Below are 19,680 nucleotides of genomic sequence, written 5' to 3'. Positions count from 1 at the left end.
AGGGCTACAAAATCAAGTGTAGAGAAAGGAGATACTGGGATAGCAGGCACAAGCTGTGGAAGACAAGAGGCCACATAGTTGTCAGGGAGAACAAGATCTTGTGAAAGTTTTTCTTTCCATTGCCTGCACATGGGTATGCCGCTCAGTGTGACTGAATGAGGATTCTTCTAATGAGTAGCCCATAGACTGCGTGTGAAAGTGTAGTAATATTTAATAGAAAAGCAGCATGTGGCTTGTGGAGAGGGTTTCAAAGTAGGAACATAATACCTGCTGAGCCTTAGAGTTCAAATTTTTCTTATATTTTATTGAAGAAAATTTAAAGAACCTTTCCTTTTCTGTTCAGTGGTTTTGCAAACTTTATTGAGCCAGCAAGTTTTTGAAGATTTACAGTTCTGGATGTTTTATTTCACCAGCTTTCCCTGTTCTGTAAATTGAAGCTTAATTGCATTCCATCAATGCAGAGAATTCTTTTGATGCAAGATATTCAATGTAAGATCTCAAAAAATGGTTATACCTGCATAAATATCAGACTTGCAAATCGGTTCTTCTACAACTTACTGTCATTATTTTGTGTTCCACTCAAAAGAGAGAACACTCATGCATATTTTCATATCAACTGTCCGATGACCGTAAAGTTTACAATAAATTTATGTTTGCAAGCTGACCACAGCATTGAGCAGCTACAAGTTCCCCAGGGTTGGAGAATAATTGTGCTATTTAATTATTTTTGAGTTGGTTTTGTTATGTCCCTTATGAGAAGACCATCTGCTATACAGTACCTTACCTTGCCCTGTGATACACTTCAGAACTAATAAAATCAATATATTACTGTAGTAACTAAAGCTTTCCTAGAGTATCACATTCCTTCTTTTAACAAGAATTGCAACTTCCAGGTATTTTTATATGTCGCATTCTGGTACCCTTCATATAAAAAAACAAGCCTGCATTCATATTTAGTGAAGCTAAACAATAAAATTCCAGAAAAGAGATTATCTGATGGTGAGAAAAGCAAATGATCATCAGCAGGGCTAGGGAGTCCACATGCATTTACAGCAAACTTATCATCCATCATCCTGCCAGTGTTCCTTGGGCCTTTCCTCCGCATCCCTTGTGCAGTCACCTGTGATGAAGTTGTTACTGGCCAGACCTTTACTTGGTATAGTAATATCTAATAAATAGTTAAAGGTTATGGGAAATGGGATGATTTTTTTTTTTATTAGCAACTGTATGCATATATGAGCTTGTCTTTCCAGTTCTTTTAAACATCTTCATTTTCTTTTTTTTTTTTTCTTTTTTTCTTTTTATAATATGGAATGATCAGAAGCAAAGGATTTTGCAAAAAGGCCTTACAAACCTCTGCTTTGCCCTGAGGCAGTTGTATGGCATTGTGAAAATATGAAAAATAAGTGGAAGAGTTTAAATTTTTTGAAGTACTTTTGTAAATGAGAATGCACATTTTTAGCAATGTTTCATAGTTGTGGCATTCTGTTGCTTAGACATCCAACAGATAAATATCAAATCCTTCTCTGCTTAAAACTGCCTTGCTTCATCCAGTTGTATGACTATAATGCCTGAACTTGTTAGCCACATACAATCCACCTCCTCTTTTTATGAGTGATGCTTAAATATGTTTGATACATTAAATATTTTTGGAAAATTGCAACAAGACAAGAAGGAATGTTATGTAGATGGAGTTTTGATGGTTTTGAAATATAGCTTAAACTGAATAGCTCAAGATGTGCAGTCATATTAAATCAATGCTGAAAAGTTACAACTCTAATAAATTGTATTTATGCTAATGGTTGAGTCTGATTTACTGCAGCCATTAAAAGTGAAGAATAGGGGCAATAGTCTCCTTAGAACTGCCATTTTCTCTATTTTCTATTTTATTCTTCTACAGTTCCACAAAATGTGCCAACTCCCTCAAGAGTTCACAGTATAAATGGTTACAGCATTGAGGTCACCTGGGACAAACCTGCTGGGGTCATAGGTGTAATTGAGAAGTACATTTTGAAAGCATATGAAGAGGATGGTCCCAATGTACCCATCACTAGTGCTGAGCTTGCTGACACTAGTATGCTCACAGGTAAATGTTGTTAAGTAGCATTTTTAGGCATATCGAATCACATGGGATGCTTATACCTCCTTTTGTTGAGCTATAAAGTATTACTTGTCTATTTTTGTGTATACACAGCCTATATACTGTTTGGAAGGGTAATATTTGGTGTCAACATCCACATACATAGTAATGTACTGGCTTCAAAGAACAATAGAAATTAAGATACAACTCAGAAAATAAATCAGTTTTATTTAAGGTATTCCTTCCCAACCTGTTAATGCTTTGGGGGACAATGCTTTTGTTTGTTTGTGTAGTAGATGTGATTTTTTTTTTTCCTCCCCAGTTGTTACATTCAGTTCACCAAAATGAGCTCTACATGTGTGTCTCATAAGATACTATTTGACCTGATGTATGAAAGCTGTTTGATATACGCGCCTAATGTCAATCATCTAAACCTGATTTCAGTGGTAACTAGCATGCATTTATGGTAATCAGATGCTTTGCTTGATACCACTGGGATGTGCAGTTAGGTTATTATGGAATGAAGGAGTTTGGGGCCTTGAGTTTAAGGGGTTTGGTCACTGTTGAGCTGTGGGTTGTGGACAGGAGCTGTAGGACCCATTGCACATGAGAAGTTTTCTGAAGTCTAGGTCTTATAACCCATAGGAGGCAGATGTTTTTAGGAAGAAACGCTGGACTCTTTCTGCTACAGAGAGAACGTTTTGGGACTTCTCTTCCTGTCAGGATAGCGGGATCTGGCTTTCCTCTCTATTGACAGAAAGCCTTTGCTGGCTGCTACAAAGTTGCCTGGGAAGAGAGCACATTACAGACAACAGTTTGAATTATATTATGTGATGACTAAACGGGGCAATAGTACAAAATCTTACTTTCATCGTAACAAGCTGTAACCAACGGATTTGTCTATATACTCTCTAAAATTAATTATATAATTCATAACAATTCAAAAAGTGCTAATGACATAATGCTCAAAGCTGATACTTTGGTTTGGCCCAGCTCTGGGCAATGTACCAATCTCAAAAAGTGCCTCTGACCCTCAAGCAGTATGTTACTGCTGCTTTCCTGAAGCCCAGGTAATATGTGCTATATGTATTGTGTTGTTTCTCTGGCATAACATATGTATACATTTTCAAAAGCAAAGATGCACATATTTTATTTTCTTCAATTTGAAATTTCTTGACTATTTGTATTGTGCTTACAATATCGACACTGCATGGACTTTTTATGCTTACTGTGATTTCTTTGAACTTGTTGATTGAATATTCTATCTATGCTGTAAAGCAATACAAATTATGTTAGTAGAAATTAAGGACCATATTAGAAATACATGGGTTAGATACCTTATTCACAGGTGGTGGTGAGAACCAAAATTTTGTTTAATTTTTGTTGGTCTTGTGCCATGATTATGTGTCACAGTTATGAAAAAGTCTGTGCCAGGCTGGAGAAATAAGAGGTTGTCTGCATGCAGCTTTCAGGAGGCAGAAGAATAAGACATTGCTTTATATTAGAGATAGTAAATGGATCCCAGTTGTTCAGTCTATTGTAGCCAATAGCTGTTGAATACTGCAAAACAAAATGACCCTAAGAACTTAGGAATGGCTGTACTCAACCATTGTCCTCTCTGACAATGTCAAATTGTAGATGTTTAGGAAGAAAATGTAAGAAATTTGCTAAGCATAGAGTGAGTTAAAACAAATTCAGCTAGTAGTTTGTGGAATTCCTGAGCTGAAAGTTGCATCTGCACCATCAGGCTTAATGGTCTGTGGTAGAATTGTCTGTCTTGTTTTAATACATTTATGCTGTTGGCTTCTGTAACTTACTATGGCAGTAGGTTTTCCAATTCAGTTTTGTGTGTGTGGAAGGAGTGCTTCCTTTTGTTACTTATAACTGCTGCCCAATAGTTTAGTTATGTATTTTCCAATTTTGGCATTGTACGAAATATGTAATTCATGTCCTCATGCTGAAGTCAGAGCTGCAACAAGTGAAGAATTAATTCATTGATCTTGAAATTATTTTACCTTCAGCCTGTTGATTTCAGTGAAGCCTACACAGATGGACTAGTCTGTGGCCATTGGGAAATGGTTACCCACAAACGTGAGACTCTCAAGAAAAGGTGTGGCTTTCCCTGCTGAATTATCTTTCCTGATTAATCAAAAAAGTTAACATAAACACAGAACCCCACCAGAAGATGCTGTCTTTTCTTTTCCTTTGAGTTTGCTGAGAAGGGAAATTTTGCTTATTTTTTCCCTAATTTCAGGGAAATTTCTTTAGAAATTCCCTTAGAAATTATTTTGTTGAATACCAGGAGAAGATGCTATAGTAAGCCCAACAGCCAGGCTTGCTAATGCAACAAGAGAGAGGAAAGCACCACAGCTCTTGGTGGGATCACTGATGAAGCAACTCTGGTATTTTTCCACTCCCTCCTCCAAACTTTCATTCACTGTTAAGCCGAGGCACCACTTAATCTGCTGCTTGCAAATGTATCTAAGGGCCTCTTTATCTTATTTTTTTCCTTGCACCTTTTTTATACCCATCTGTTGTGTTTTGTTTTATACTTAGACTGTAAATTCTTTTGAACAATTACCATGATCTGTTCTGTGCAGTAGGGTCCTGAGTCATAACTGGAGCACAGCAACAAAAAATTATTAATAGTATTACCCATTTCCCAGAAGGCTTTCCTGTGTGTGTCACATTCAGAAGAACCTGTTGTACCCTTGTCAAGAAAAGAAAAGCTGAGCTAAATATTTAAGGTAAAGTAGGTCTTGAAATGAGCATAATCCCACAGTCTCAAATGCCTACTTCTGACTCCTCAGAAACAAAAATCCTTCAAAATCTGACCCTTGTAATCTTCAAAATGTCAAGCCGTTTTTTCACTTTCATCCAGGAAAGGAATATTCAGCAGATTTAAATCCTTAAAATAAGGTTCTGACCGTTGAACCAGGAGTTTATGGGATAAGGTAGTATATTTCAACATGGTGTTCAGGATCTATATTATAGGATGAGAATATAAATATATTTAGTGTGTAAATAAGTATATTTAGTGTGTAAATTTTTGCATTCAAGGAATACTGTGCTAGCCAATCTTACCTTCAAAGAAACATGTAATAACGCTGATACACTTTGGATACAGCCAGAAACACTCAGCAGAGTAATTAAGGAAGTACAGGGTCATCACACCAAAGAATTTTTTTCCTAAAGGCTGGGTTGCTTTACTCTGCATTCCAGTGCTTTCCACATGCCATTACTATGCTGCCATCAAAATTTGGAATATAAATTGGAATCAGTATTTAAACAAATGAAAGAAGCTTTAGAACACACTGTTTCAGTGAGGTTCGTGAGCATCTTTTTCTTCTATTTTCCCTTGGAATCCAAAATATCACAGAATCACAAGATTGTTGAGGTTGGAAGGGGCCTGTTGAGGTCATCTATTCCATCCCTTCCCACTCAAGCAAGGTCAGCTGGAGCAGGTTTCCCAGGACAATGTCTGGTTGAGTTTTGAATATCTCCACAGATGCAAGTATTCCTCTATGGGAAGCTTGTTCCGCTGTTTGACCACCCTCACAGTAAAAAAGTGGTTTCTTGTGTTCAGGTGGCATTTCATGTGTTTCAATTTGTGCCCGTTGACTCTTGTCCTATCACTGGGCACTACTGAGAAGAGTCTGACTCCTCCTCTGTTCCCTCCCATCAGATACTTACACACATTGATAGATCACCTTGAGCCTTCTCTTTTCTGGCATGAACAGTCCCAGCTCTCTCAGCCTCTCCTCATACGAGATGTGCTCCAGTCCCTTTATCATCTTAGTGGCTCTTCAGTATCATCCACAAACTTGCTGAGGGTACATGTGTCATCCATCATCAAGGTCATCAATGAAGATGTTGAAGAGTACTGGCCTCAGTATCAACCCTTGGGGTACACCACAGCTGGGTTGCCTCTGACTGGATTTTGTGCCACTGATCACAACCCTCTGATGCTTCTCTTGTCAAGCACATTCAAGAAAAACATTTTATAATTCAGATCACTCTTGTAGTAGAATTCAGGAGATCCAAATGCCTCTAAATTTTACCAGCTCCCAATTACAGGCGGCAAAGGAGGCTAGCAAAATCTGCAAATAATATTTAAATAAAATATCCTTCAAAATAATTCACAAATGTTTGATATTCCTGTTACAGATTCTTCTTTTAATTGTGTATGTTTTTTGCAGTTCATCCTGCCTGCGTCATTGTCGCAATAGTCAAGCGTTGAAGTTGTGGCAGCTCACGTGATGACAAGAAAATTGTTGTCGACGGCTTCCCCTCTGAGTGCCCTGAGTGTTCCCTCCTTCCCTTGACACGTGTTTATAATTACTTTTCACCTTTTAGGCTTTTATGCTCAGCAGATGAATATCTCAGGAAAAGTTAATTTAATGATTTAATATGCTTAATCAAAGTGGCTTGGCTGCGCCTTGGCTTTGAAAGCGCTCTAGCTAGGGAATTTCTCAGAAGAGGAGACGGTGCCTTCCTGGCAGTGACTGATAGGCCGGGGGAAGCTCGCTGCCTGGCTGGCAAACACCCATGCTCAGAGGAACACTGCCGGTTGAGAGGTTCTCCCTCTCAGGGAGAGCTCTGCCCAGCCCAAGCAGGTGGTCCCAAAGCAGCCTGTGGCCCCACCACCAGCCTCTGTGCCCTGACCGCTGCCTCTGCTGGGGTTTGGGAGTCACAGCCCCTGGGCCAGGCCCTGCAGTGGGGCCGGCTGCTCCCCACAGGCTGGGAGCCGAGGGTGGCCGTGTCACGGGCCGGGGAGTGCCTGTGCCGACAGAGTGAGCCTAAAATGGGAGTTTGCTGCCTGATGGCTCTTAGAAAAGGCTGTTTTGTTCGAGTGACTTTGATCTATGTGGGCCCTGCAAATGATTTACCACAGCCAGGCAGTTTGCCATGTGCAACCGTTAATGAATTACTTGTATATTACTTTCATGCACTTGAAATTACTTGAAAGCTCTTGGTTTGCACAAATATTTTACGCGCAGAACGCTCCTATGCTACAGTTAATGAGAGTTTTATAAGTTTGTAGAAAATTATTGCAAACCAACTAATGTAAATATATGTAGGGCTAGAGTACTAGGAGGACTCTCAAGTCCGTACTCCAGGTTGGGACAAATTTCTGATGTTCTAAAACATTTCATGAAGATACAAAAAGCCACAATTTACTAACGAGGTTTGGTATATTTAGCTTGTGTTTACTTACAACTAAAACCTGACAGAACATTTAAAGTAATAAAAGCTGAAACTTTGTATTGAATATATGGTTTTCAAGAGCTGCTTCATCAGGTGCTTGAACCATGCTCAAATACAAGGATGATTGTTATTTTCAGGTAAATTGTTTATCATCATTTTGCAGAAATAACCTTTGGTCAGAAGCACAGACAGATGACAAAACATCTAGATGTTTCCCATTGCCAGAAGAATGGCGGTATGCGCTTTACAGTGCCACGCCAGAGTGCGTGAGGTGTGGGAGGCTGGACACATCCTTCCCACATGAAGGGGTAGCGTGTACTGAGACCCGTGTAATGATTAGGGCTGCGATGCTGCTTGTTGGCCTGTTTTGTCCCTGCAAGTTTCTTAAGGAGCTTTGGTCTCACTGTCTCACCCACATGTATGCGCAGGTCTCAGGGAAGGAGGAGCTGCAGGGAGGGGTATACCAGAAGCTGCACCTCAGCCCCTGCTCAGATCCTTGTTTCACTGCGGCAGCTAATGCAACATACTGTATATAGGCAATAGATCTGTCTATGCCCGTTAGGTTTCTGTGAGTTGTCAGGTGGTGCTGGAGCTCTTAATGACTCTAAATCAGAGTGGCAGAATGTAGGTTCTAGCTGGCTTTAGCAGACCAGCAGCATATTTTTCAATATATGCGTTTTAAAACATAAATGATATTAATATTCTGCAATATTAAGGTTCTAACTTGATTGAACGTAGACCTAAATGAATATTGTTTGCAGCCCAATGCTGGTGTATAAATTTATTCATATGAAATGTTAATTGTCTGATTAAATAAACCTGAACATTTTATCAAAATTACATCAGCTCTTACCTACATACCAATACTTTTATTAATAAAAAGAAATCAACTGGTAATGTTTGTGAGGATGGAAAGGATTATTAATATTTTTTTTATAGACACACTCAAAAAAGTTTGCAAAAAAGTTCAGTCTTTCTGCAAACTTTTAAAATTAATCATCCTGCAGAAAATGAACAATGACAAAGTTATCTGGAAGGGTGAAGAGTAACAGATTGATGGATATTACAGAACCAATACTCTCTGTAGTTAATTAACTCTTGGTGCAAAATTGGACTGTTGGGCTAATGTTTTCTGCAAATTAAAGCAGCCAGAAAGTTGCCCTATGTTATGGGGAATGTAACAGGCTTCTTTGAACCACTGCAACCTGAATTGCATCTTCAAGGCCAGTGGAGCTTGTGTATGGTTGGTTATGGAATTTTTCTGTTGAGGAAAAGGGTCTTCCAAGCCACAGAAATCCAGTAACCAAGGTAAATCTTTTTTTGTTCTTATAGCCAAAGGGTTGGAACAGATGCCCTCTTGTTCAATAATTCTTCAAAATTTTAGGACTTATACTATTCTTATGGAAGAAGATGCTTTAAAAAAATGCAGATGTATGTGACAGATTGATGTGCACAGGCTTTTAGTCCAGAAATGCATATGTAGAAGACACATGTACTTAAACAGTTTTTGCTACAATCTGTCGAAAACACAAAGTCAGTTGAGGACTTCTTTTTCTGGTCAGTGGACTGTGATTAAGTGTACTGTGGCAATGATGCATCTCGACACACAAGTGACTTTGTTAGACAGATGCTGTATGACCGCAGGCATTCAAGTTGGCTAAATAGTCTTTAGGTTTGGGGAGGGGAGATTTGGTAATTTTTTTTAAGAGCTTCAACAAGAATTAAGGTAAATCTTACAAGGTCAAGTGTTGTTTCAATTGCAATATGTGTATTTCAAAATAGGTCCTTATGAAGTAGAGTGTTAGGGAGGAAACAATGACAAAAATCTGGCAAGGAAAAGCGCCTTTGGCAAAAAATACACTCAGCTTGTGAAACGAATGGAATTTGTGTGGGTAAGCTCTGTGGTTGACTTTGGGAATCTTAATATTCAGTAGCAGAGCTGAGTTTTCAGGCTGCATATGAAACTAGTGCCTGGTTATGATTAAAAATAGCTAAATTTACCTGTAAAAATAATTGAACTAGCCTTGCAAAATTGTTCTCTTTCACTGTATTAGCCAAGTGCAATTTTTCTTGTGGAAGTGAGGAAAAGAACGGTAGCATTTGTGTTACATCTGTAAGATTAAAGAACTTTTTTGTGTGAGTTGTGCGTGGGGGTGAGTGGGCTTAGTTTTGTTTTATGAGAAGGCTGCTTCAATAAATGTATTTTTAAAAGCTTACCTCAATTTATATTTGTTTCACCAATTCATTATGCAGAGTAAAAGCTCTATAAGTTGCCATAAGCAAGTGTGTCTTCTCATCTCTGAAGACCTGGTGGTGTTTTGAAGCAACTTTCTGAAAAAGCAGGATGACAGATTGGAACAGTGAAGCAGCTGCTTTCATAAAAGTCCTTTAACTGGATGAGGAAATTGCTAAAATACTAGAATTGCCTTTGAATCTATATTTTTAAGTGTTTGTGAACAGAATATTAGCCCTCATACCTTAGTGGTAAACCAATTTTTTTCCTTGATGAAAAGTACTACTTTTCCACTCAAAATCTGCCAGAATACTACAAAATCTGTCTGAGCTACCTAAATATACGAGACCTCCCTTTTGTATGTACTGAACAAAAGAAATGTCTGTTTTATGGAGATGAGAAAGGAAGAAGCTGGATATTTAATCTTCCTATATACTGTATGTATTGGAATGATGAATAGAGTGGATATCAAGATGCAACTAACTCTGACTTGTCCACCCTTCCATTTTACCATAAATTAATTGTTGACCCTTTTCTACTGTCCATGTCAATGTTTTTATCCCTTCTCTGCAAGAAAGAACCTAGCATTTTCTGACACAACTCTAAACCTCAACTTTAAATATTGCAAATAATTAAAGATCATTTAAATAAAATTATAGAAAATTAAATACTAGTTTTGCATATAAAGTGGGCTTAATGTTCTAGGTGTGATTCCAGATCACTCTTTTAGACTGTTAACTTTACATTCATATTTAACAAATGACATTATTCAGTTTCATGGGGTCACTGTGTCAAAATGTCTGTGTTAGAACTTTAATTTATTTCCAAAGGTTCTTTGAGTGGGCAGATAGGAGTGGTGTGTTAGAATGATTTACCGTCTCCGATTCCCCATGTGGATTTTAAGGCTTGGAACGCAGTCTATGATGTAAATTTTAAGTCTAGATGGATTCAGCTGCTCTGTAGTGGCAGGCTGAATGAATGGAACTCATATCCCAAATGTGGGAGGCTGACCCTCTTCTTAAATATTGATGGTGCCTCTAATTCTATCTCCTGATCAAAGTGACAATTTATCTACCTCTCTCCTGTTAACATTAATAGAACATATGCAAGTGTGGTTGTGGCCAAATTTTGCTTTGTTAGCATCCCGTCTTGGAAAGCCTGATGGACTCTTATCAGATCAGCAATTACTGGGTACAGACAAGAGACGCCGATCTGAAAGCGTGATAATTGAGGAGCTAGGGAAAGTTTTTTAAAGCTGTCCACCAACTTCATTGGATCATAGGCTATTTTTTATTGTGAAATTTCTTTGGCTGCGCTATAAATTAATTCACGTGTATCAGTGATGATCTTTGCTATGGGACTGCTGACTTTGTACTCTAAGATAGTCAGGCGCTGAGTGTAAATTTCACTGGCTGACTAAAAGTGCAGAGGAAATGAGTGGGTAATGAGAGCAGAGCAGCCAGTTCTTTAATTGAATTAAAAGCCGGGTGACACCAATGCAGACACCTGTCCAATTACAGACAGGCCAAGGTGTTTACCATTGCTGTACAAGCGATTTGAAGATGACAGAAATCTTTCCGCCCACAGATTAACATAATGAAGGAGAACAGATTACAGTGGATGCTGGCCAAACAGATAGGTTGGCAGCTGAGAAAAAAGTAGTTTGCTGAAGTATGTAAATAAAATCTGTGCACTTGGTATTGCCTACCTATGCAGCACATCTGTTTCTTTATTGAAAGAAAATAGTGCAAGAGTACATGTGAAGGAAAAACATTAATTAGGAAATGAACAAATTATTTTTTAAGTTGCTGCTTTTGCTGAATAATTTTTTTAACATAAACCTGTTGCAAAAGGGTTTATTTGTTGGTTGGGTTTTTTTTTGTTTTCAAATTCGCACTGCCCTTCACAAACCTACCTATGTAATGTACACTCTGTTGCACTGCAAGTGCTTTATATAAAATCTTTCTACTTTGTCAAAAGTAAACCAAACAGCCCCATCCAAACCTCCTTATAGCTACGGGCATCTTTCTGGATATGTGCTACTGCAGCTCTCGGTGCCTGAAGCCATTGGTGACCCCATAGAATGTCTTCCATCAGGAAATGCAAGGAGCATTCATTCACTGCTTCATAAGAAAAGAATGCTACAAGTGCTAAATGTACAAATAAAACTAAATTGCTTCCTAAAGCACAGCAGAGTGAACAGAGAGGTGGCATATTCACTATACCATGCTTCTCTTAACCGAGAACTTGTAAATGTCACAGTTAGAGGATGTGGTTTCTGCATGTGTTTATTTGCTGAAGGTAATTCTAACAGTACCTTTTATACTTTCCCATGTTTAACCCTCTGTGAGCTAGAAATAAGTGCTTTGTACTAAGTCTTATGAAAAAAAGGCTTTTTTTGACTGATGAAACTTCTGTGCTGAAGAATTTACTGTGGATTCCAATATTCCTGCTTTACAGGAATAGTAATGCTTTAAAACATCGTTATTTCCTATTTTCTGCTTTTTTAATGCTCTTAAAAATATTTGCCTTCCATCACGGGAAGATTACAGTCACATTTGCTTGGATGGTGACTGGCACAATGTTCTTTTTCTTTCCTGTTTCATTTACGTTAGATGGTAAGATGGAAGTACAACTTTCCACTGTTAACTGAGGAATTGCAAAATCAAAATCATAACCAGAGAGAGCGGATTCTGATCAACCAGTTTTAGTTTAACACTATTCTGAAGCAAATGCATTTGCTTCTGAATATCTCTTTGTGTGTACAAGTAGAACTGGACCTCAGAGAATTCAAACAGAAAGATCATTGCAAAGCCAACCTTTGAAGTTTTTGGATTAATTACAAGAAAAGACACAAACATTTCTAATTCGGTGAAAGCTAATCTCATATTTTTAATGTGAACACACCTATTAGTAAACAATATAAACATTCACAGACTTACTTCGATTGCCCCACTCAGAAAATAATATATTTATGCTGTAACTATTAACTTCTGGCATCTCATTTTCCAGGCCCTTTTTGTGAGTATAAAGGGGGGAAAAAAGACATTTTTTAATGAAACTCAAAGTTATGTTGCATTCCATGTAGTAGCTCAATGAAGACTAATAAGGACTAATTTCTACTACCTGTTTGTGTACATGTTATGCTGAGGAGGTTTGCAGTCTTATAGTACTATGGGACGTTTGGCCGTGAATTATGGTTCTCTGAGGTACTGTTGCTTTTGAAGCTGCTTTGCAAAATCCCAGTGTCGGACAGTTCCAAAATAACATAGTTTGCTATAAATTCTTTTTTTTTTTTTTAAATGAAAGACCCCATTGATTTCACTAAAAGCTATAAGAGTCAAGGTGAGAACATGGTTTGAAATAAAACTTGACATGAATTGGCCTTCTAATTACTACTGCATTTTCATTCCGTATTACTTTACTGTCGAACCTACTTTGAAATGGGAACTGCTGATGTTTCTGAAAATGACTGTAAACCACAATTTTCCCAGGTAGTCCTTCTGTATATTGCAGTTAAAAAGATTTTGTAACTTCCTGAAGTGGTAAGCAGTGATTTGTTGCATTTGCTACAACAAGTTAGCTGATCGATATGTGGGAATGTAGCAACTTCTCTTCGTAAGTATAAGCAGGACCTGAAAAAACATACGATCACGGATGTTTATTTCTTGTAAACCCTTGGGTACTGTGTCACCTGAATTTATGTTACTGTAGTAGCATAGCAAATATACGCTCTATATGCTGCCACTGAAGTAATGGAACACAAGTCGGATGTTTCATACAAAAAAGAGATTTCAGTTTATGGATGAATAGGGGCAACACTGGAGTGGAAGCATTAAAAAAATTTTGTTCTGGGAGACAGTGAAAATTCCTTGGAAAACTGTAATGAATAACTGAAAAAACTTTGTGAGGCGGGGACTAAGATAAAAACCTCAAGTTTATGGTCATTATTATATTAAAATCGACACATCAATCTTGTAGTAGTATCTGTTATAATGAGACTAACTAAAGAAATTTAACCACAACATTAGCGTTAAGAATGGAGTACAATAATCTATTTTGCACAATTTAAGTCATGGCATAATAGGAATGAAACCTTAAAATATTTTTTATTTTCAGCCTGTAACAGTGGAAGCCTCTAACTGGAAACTTTAATTTTTTACTTCTGTGTATGTATGTAATCAATTTGTACACTGTACATGCATAACACCTTGCTTTCTTCTGTTGCAGGCATATTGACGGGCTTGCATCCCTTCACAAACTATGCTGTAACCCTAACTGCTTGCACTTTGGCTGGCTGTACTGAGAGCTTGCATGCATTGAACATCTCCACTCCACAAGAAGGTAAAGTAATTTCAAAGGTCTTGACTTCCACATTTCAGTCATGAATAATAAAACAGGAGAAGAGCTAAATGCTGCAAAGCCATTTGCTGGAAAACCCCAACCTAATTTGATGACAAAGTGCATTGCCAGACCATAATTGCTCCATTTTTTGGGGGGGTGCGAAAATGAATCAAACTCCATACCCTTTAATGACATGCATCTTTAATAGCTGTAATGCAGATTAATGGGCTTTTTAATTGCTGTTACATTGTTCATGCAAGAGCCTTGTCATTAATATGAAGCATCTGAAAGATTAATGAAAGCTTCCTCATTTTACTATGGCTCAGAAGTAAATCTAGAGACAGTCTGACTAAAAAGAATTGATTGTATGGCACAGTATGAAATTGAGAATCAAACGGTTGATTTCCATGGTTTCTTTTAACTGCTAAACACCAGCAATAGGCAACAATTATTTCAGTGTGATGAAAACTCCAAATGCCGATTGAGTTATTTATTAATCACTGTTCAGATTTTCCCTTTTTTCCTAAACACTTTTACACGTTGTTGTGCTCAGACTTGCAGGTTGTGAGTGTAAATTGATGTTTTCTGTGCTCGCATTAAGAATTAGGGCAGGAAGAAAGAGAAAATATATTACAGTTCTGACTTTAGAGACTAGGCTGATAAGTAATACACATCAATTAGTGGAGCAAATGCTCCCAAAATATCGGTGACATATCTAACTCCATTCTCAATTAAACATAAAGTCCACATCTTCTGGTTCTATCATCCTAAAGCCATGTTAATCCAGTTAAAATCATCAGTTACTCCAAATTTGCACCCGTAGAACAATGAAGACTTTGACCTGTATTTATAGGACAGTAGTTAATCTTTCATGATGTGGAGTAGTTTTCAAAATTCCCTCCCTCCCACAGTTCTTTGTTTTATCTTCTCATGTAAACTAGGCAGTAATACAGTACCAATAAAACAAATAAAATTTTAGCATGAAGTTATGTGAATTACAACCATAATGATTAAAAGAATTCTAGAGTGTTGAACTGCTGCCAAAGGAGTTAGTCATGCAAGGCGTTGTCCTGATAAGGACAGTCCTGAAGATTGCAGTCTAACATTGCTGGAACAGCGTTTTGATGTGAACATGTTAGCAACTGCCAACAGCACCAATCAAATCAAAACCCAATTAATCGCCTCTTGGAAGTTCTAAATAAACTGCCTGAGTTTGTCTGGTGGCATTATCCATGAATGCGTGTAGCCTCTGACAGCCAAATAGTTAATGGACCTTGTGACCTAAACATGAAATACAGAATTGTATATTTCTTTCTGGTCTAATATAGTAATTAATAAATCGTTTATGTCTTACTTTCTCAGCTTAGTGAATAAAGCAGGAATTCGTACGTGTTTGAGAAAAACATCCGCTGTTTTCAGATGTGCTGTCAAATTGGGAAGGTTTAGGCAAGAATAGATTATTTTTTAGTTTTTTTTTTCCCCCAGAGATCAAATAAAGCCATGGGGAACATGTGTTTTATCCCTCAGAAGAATTGAACAAAAAGTCAATGTGTGGAGTTTCTATTTTTGGATGCTCTTGTTGCATGCTCTTAGTAACAATAAATTGATGATACAGAAGACAGACACCATATCACACCCTCCAGCTATCCCTGTTTCCCTATTGAAACATTCATTACTTTATATTGTTTTCACATTGCCAGCCACTGCTAGTTATTGTTTTAAATTGCTAGCACAGAGCTTGTAAATTACAAGATATTCCTCCCAGACTAAGGCCTGAGTTCTGCTCCCCTTGCGATATTCAGTGGGATTGCTTGTGCTTCTAGCATATAACTTATTGGAATGGTGAGAGAACTCAGGTTTTAAATTATTATACATTGCCAACTTCCAGTATATTATATACATAAAATCTACGCTAAACAAACATTACTAAGCATATTGAATTATGAAAAGCCAGAAATAAGGGGTAGTGCCTAAGAATACAGCATCTGCATTTGTGATTACAAAGAATAATCGTTATGTTGTTAGGAATAAAAAGCATAAAGGAGGAAAAATAATTTGTATTACAAAAAGGACTGTACTAAAATCGTGTACTCCTCCCCTTGCTCAGTGTTATCAAGCTGGAAAGATAAAGTTGAATAAGCATAATTATTCTCCTGAAAAGCAAAGAATATATCCTTATATTTCATAGAAGTTTCTGTTTGGTGAGGAAACCTCACATGTAATAGGAGAGTGGTCAAAATTCTGGTGTGTGGCAAGCATAAAATCTCTTCTGAAATTTCAGCTTTACCAAAAATCATTCTGGTAGTTGCTGCTTACTGAAATTATTTATTATTTGTGGAAATATAATATGTATAATATGTATATACGTTTTTTTCACCAGCCCCTGAAGATGTGCAACCACCCACAGCAATATCCTTTCCCACGTTCTTGCTGATGAGTTGGAGTCCACCAAAAATACCAAATGGTCTTATTACACAATATACTTTATATATGAACGGAGTACCACTTTACTTTGGAAATGGAACCAAATATGTTGTAAAAGGTGAGTTCTGTGCTAGGTAGCATGTCAGATGGGTATCTCAGAGTCACTATGAATGACTGTATGACTGACCCCTTTTTATTTCAGAGGAAAAGATAAAAATAAATTTAAAATGAGCTGGATGCGCTTTAAACCCTGACGGGTTCCAGTTTTTAAAGACTCCTTCACAGAACACTCTGGGGCTCTCAGAAATTAATGTTGCCAAGGTGTAGCTGAATCTTGTGCTGTGTTGTCCTCTTTCACAGGACCCGAGTCCTCTTTTTAATGGTTTTATAACTTTTTGATCTCGTAGCATCCAGCTCTCAAAACGTGTAAACTGTAAGCTGTTGAAAAGATATGATGTACAAGTTTAATAGTTTTTCCTACTGTCTTAGATATTCCTAATTAGAGGGCCGTGGTGTTGCTTTCCTGAATAGCCCATGTTTAATTCATTTGTTCAAAGCATAAACAAAGAATCTGTTTTCTTCTGATAACAGTTATGCAATGTGTCAATAACCAAGTTATATCAGTACTCTTAAACTATTACATAGAAGCTAAATGACTGTTATTTGGCAATAGTGAAGCATAGTAATCTGACTTCCTATTTTAATGTAATTGGTAGTTTAATGAAGCATCCAAGTTATTTGTTCAGAGATTATTCAAACAACTGAAAACCAAAATATTGAGCTAGAGGTATCATAGCATAACATAAGCACTATTCTGGACCCATCAGAATTTGTATATGGTAGTAGGTAGAAGTAAAAATAAAGCATTTCATATCAGACAACTCGGGGGAAAAGGGTATCAAGACCCTACTTTCTTTTTAATGTAAGGCCTTAAAATTCAAAGCCATTTCTGCATCTTGAGTTAGTATAAAACATATTTAAAAATTCATATAGTTCAAATTTCTTTGCCTTGCACAGGCCATAAGCTACTGGTGTGGTGGGTCAGTTTTGACACTGAAAAATGAATCCAGTTAGAGAACCTCCTGAAGGCTGTTGATGATTGCTATAATAAATAGTGCACACTTTAAGTCAAACTTTTTCATTCTGTATTCAAAGGTAATGGATTTTTCGTAACCATAGTAACCTTAGTGTATTTCTGGATAAATACATGAGGTATATACATTCTGGTTTTATTTTTGAATATAAACTACCACATTATGTATTACTAATAATATGAAAAATAGGATATAGGTTAGCATAATGACAGATCAAACTAGCATGCATTTTTCTTCTGCAAAAAAATAAATATTTATCAAAAGTATAGGTTCAATTAATTTCTCCCCCATCCCCCCAGTTTTCTGGTATTCTTGTAGTGCCATTTATCTTTTTTGCAAGATCTCCATTAATCTCTTATTGCCATACCATAACACTATTCTTAAGAATTTTGAAGTGCAAATAGTCATGCTTCCAATCTTATTAAAATTATTACTGAAAGTTCATCACAGGGAGTTTTACTGATGTGTCCATCTGCAATCTGGTTATAAATTGACAAGCAGTGTAAAACGTTTGAGGGAATGTTCACCACAGTATATTTTGGTTGGTTGGTTTTAGATTTATGTCTGACTGTATTCTGACTCATAGCCAAAATGAATGCTTATTGATAGAAATTGTAGTCAAATAACTTTTGTAGTTGTTCTTTGAAAATATAGAAAAGGATAAATTAAAAAAGGGTCAGGACTTGATCCCTCATGTTCTACCTCTAAATCTTGAATGATACATCAGAACACATTCAGCTAAACTAGTCTCAGGAAAAGTCATTTGGTTCATAAACTTCCTAGAGGACCTCTTGTTGCTTTTATTTAGAAACTATTTATTGATATTTTTCTAGTAATTTTGATATTTTTGGTCCTATTGAGCATTTCATAACTTTGATTTCAAGTATTTTTTTTAGACAGACATAAGATATAAAGAGAACAGAGAATCTTGCTTATTCAAAAGAGAAGGCCAGTGAATCAGATTGTGTTGCCCTGTGCAGTACTGCACAAGAGCCACTCTTGCCTACCATTCGGAACATGGCGTGGAGATCAGTCTGTTTACTTTGGGTCCATTTTATTTAGTTTCTCACTCTGCCTGAGGGGCAAGAGGCGATCCAAACCAGCAGGCTGGGATTTGGGTCACTAGAAATCCCAGGCATTCTGCATCAGGTTTATTCAAGATCTTGCTTAGATCTGCCTATATCTTGAATTTGACCTGATTTTGCTTCCTTTCAGAGCCCAAGATTTTCTTCTTTGTAGGCTAGAGGTAAAAAAGGTATAACATAATTGATTTTTTTAAATTTATTTTTTCAAGGGTTATGGTTTTACAGTGAAAAGTTACAGCTTTTGACTTTCCAGTGTTATCCACGTGTGTCTCCTACCTTTTTGGCTTTTCCCATATTATTATCCTTTTCCTTTCAGTATTTATGCTAGTGATGTTGGTGACTTATTGCCTCAACATAGTATGTTATTAACCCTAAACAGATGTCAGAGACAATGAACTCTGACTCTCTGTTTCCTATTCATCCAACAAAATGATTTTCCTAATTTAATAACTATACGACTGAGTTCCTGACCAATAGCCTATACCAGAAAGTCATAGATTCTCTCCATGTTTTTTTAAGTGCTGTATCTATTAAAATGGGTTTTTTTAAAAAAAACATTTCTTTTGAGGAAGACATCAATTCTGTCTAAAAATTAGTACTTCATTGACTTTCACTTCAGACCATGTAAAGTGCAATCAGTTTAGGTCCATATTAATTAATCCGTAACTTGAGGAGGTATATGTTTTCTCAACACCATAATTGCAAATATATTGTTAACTTAGTTTCTGATCTTGGCAGTTGTTGAGGGCTTGAAATACTCATTGATTTTCATGGAAACTCAAGTGTTTGTTTCCTCTAGGGGTTGAGCTGTAATTAAAGAGGAAACCCTTTAAAAGCACATATGGCAAATATACGCTTTACCACTTTGAGAAGGGAGACCCACTAGACATCCATCATCCATTAGTGCCTTTATATTTTCCCCATATTGACAAATTCAGTTTCTGTGTTGTGAGTAATAAAGCACTGAAATAAAGCCAGCCCCTGTAGCGCAACACCTTTGTTAACTGTCTGTCTGTGATTTTTCTGCGTCCCACCATTCCGCATTTGCCTTATGTGGTACTACTTCCTCATGCAATCTGGGTGCTATTTCACATCCTGCATTCCAGTGAAAGCCCAATGTCTCCAGTGGGTAGGGACGAGCAAGAGGAAATACTCAGTCCAGGATGCCAAGTGGAATTTAGGCTGCGTGAATCCATGTCCCTGTGTTTATGC

General features: G+C 37.2%; 1 protein-coding gene across 1 annotated transcript in view; it reads left to right on the top strand.

The window, feature by feature from the left end:
- The window catches only part of USH2A (usherin), a 396,138-nt gene that overhangs the window by 163,024 nt on the left and 213,434 nt on the right, over nt 1-19,680 (top strand). Inside the window, exons 29-31 of the mRNA XM_075749252.1 lie at nt 1,901-2,086; nt 13,752-13,865; nt 16,246-16,407. Coding sequence (XP_075605367.1) covers nt 1,901-2,086; nt 13,752-13,865; nt 16,246-16,407 — 462 coding nt within the window. The remainder of the gene's footprint in view (nt 1-1,900; nt 2,087-13,751; nt 13,866-16,245; nt 16,408-19,680) is intronic.

This window comes from Balearica regulorum, chromosome 3, assembly GCF_011004875.1.
Source record: "Balearica regulorum gibbericeps isolate bBalReg1 chromosome 3, bBalReg1.pri, whole genome shotgun sequence".
NCBI lineage: Eukaryota > Metazoa > Chordata > Aves > Gruiformes > Gruidae > Balearica > Balearica regulorum.
The sequence above is the reverse complement of the archived record's forward strand: the minus strand, read 5'-3'. Positions and strand labels throughout refer to the sequence as shown.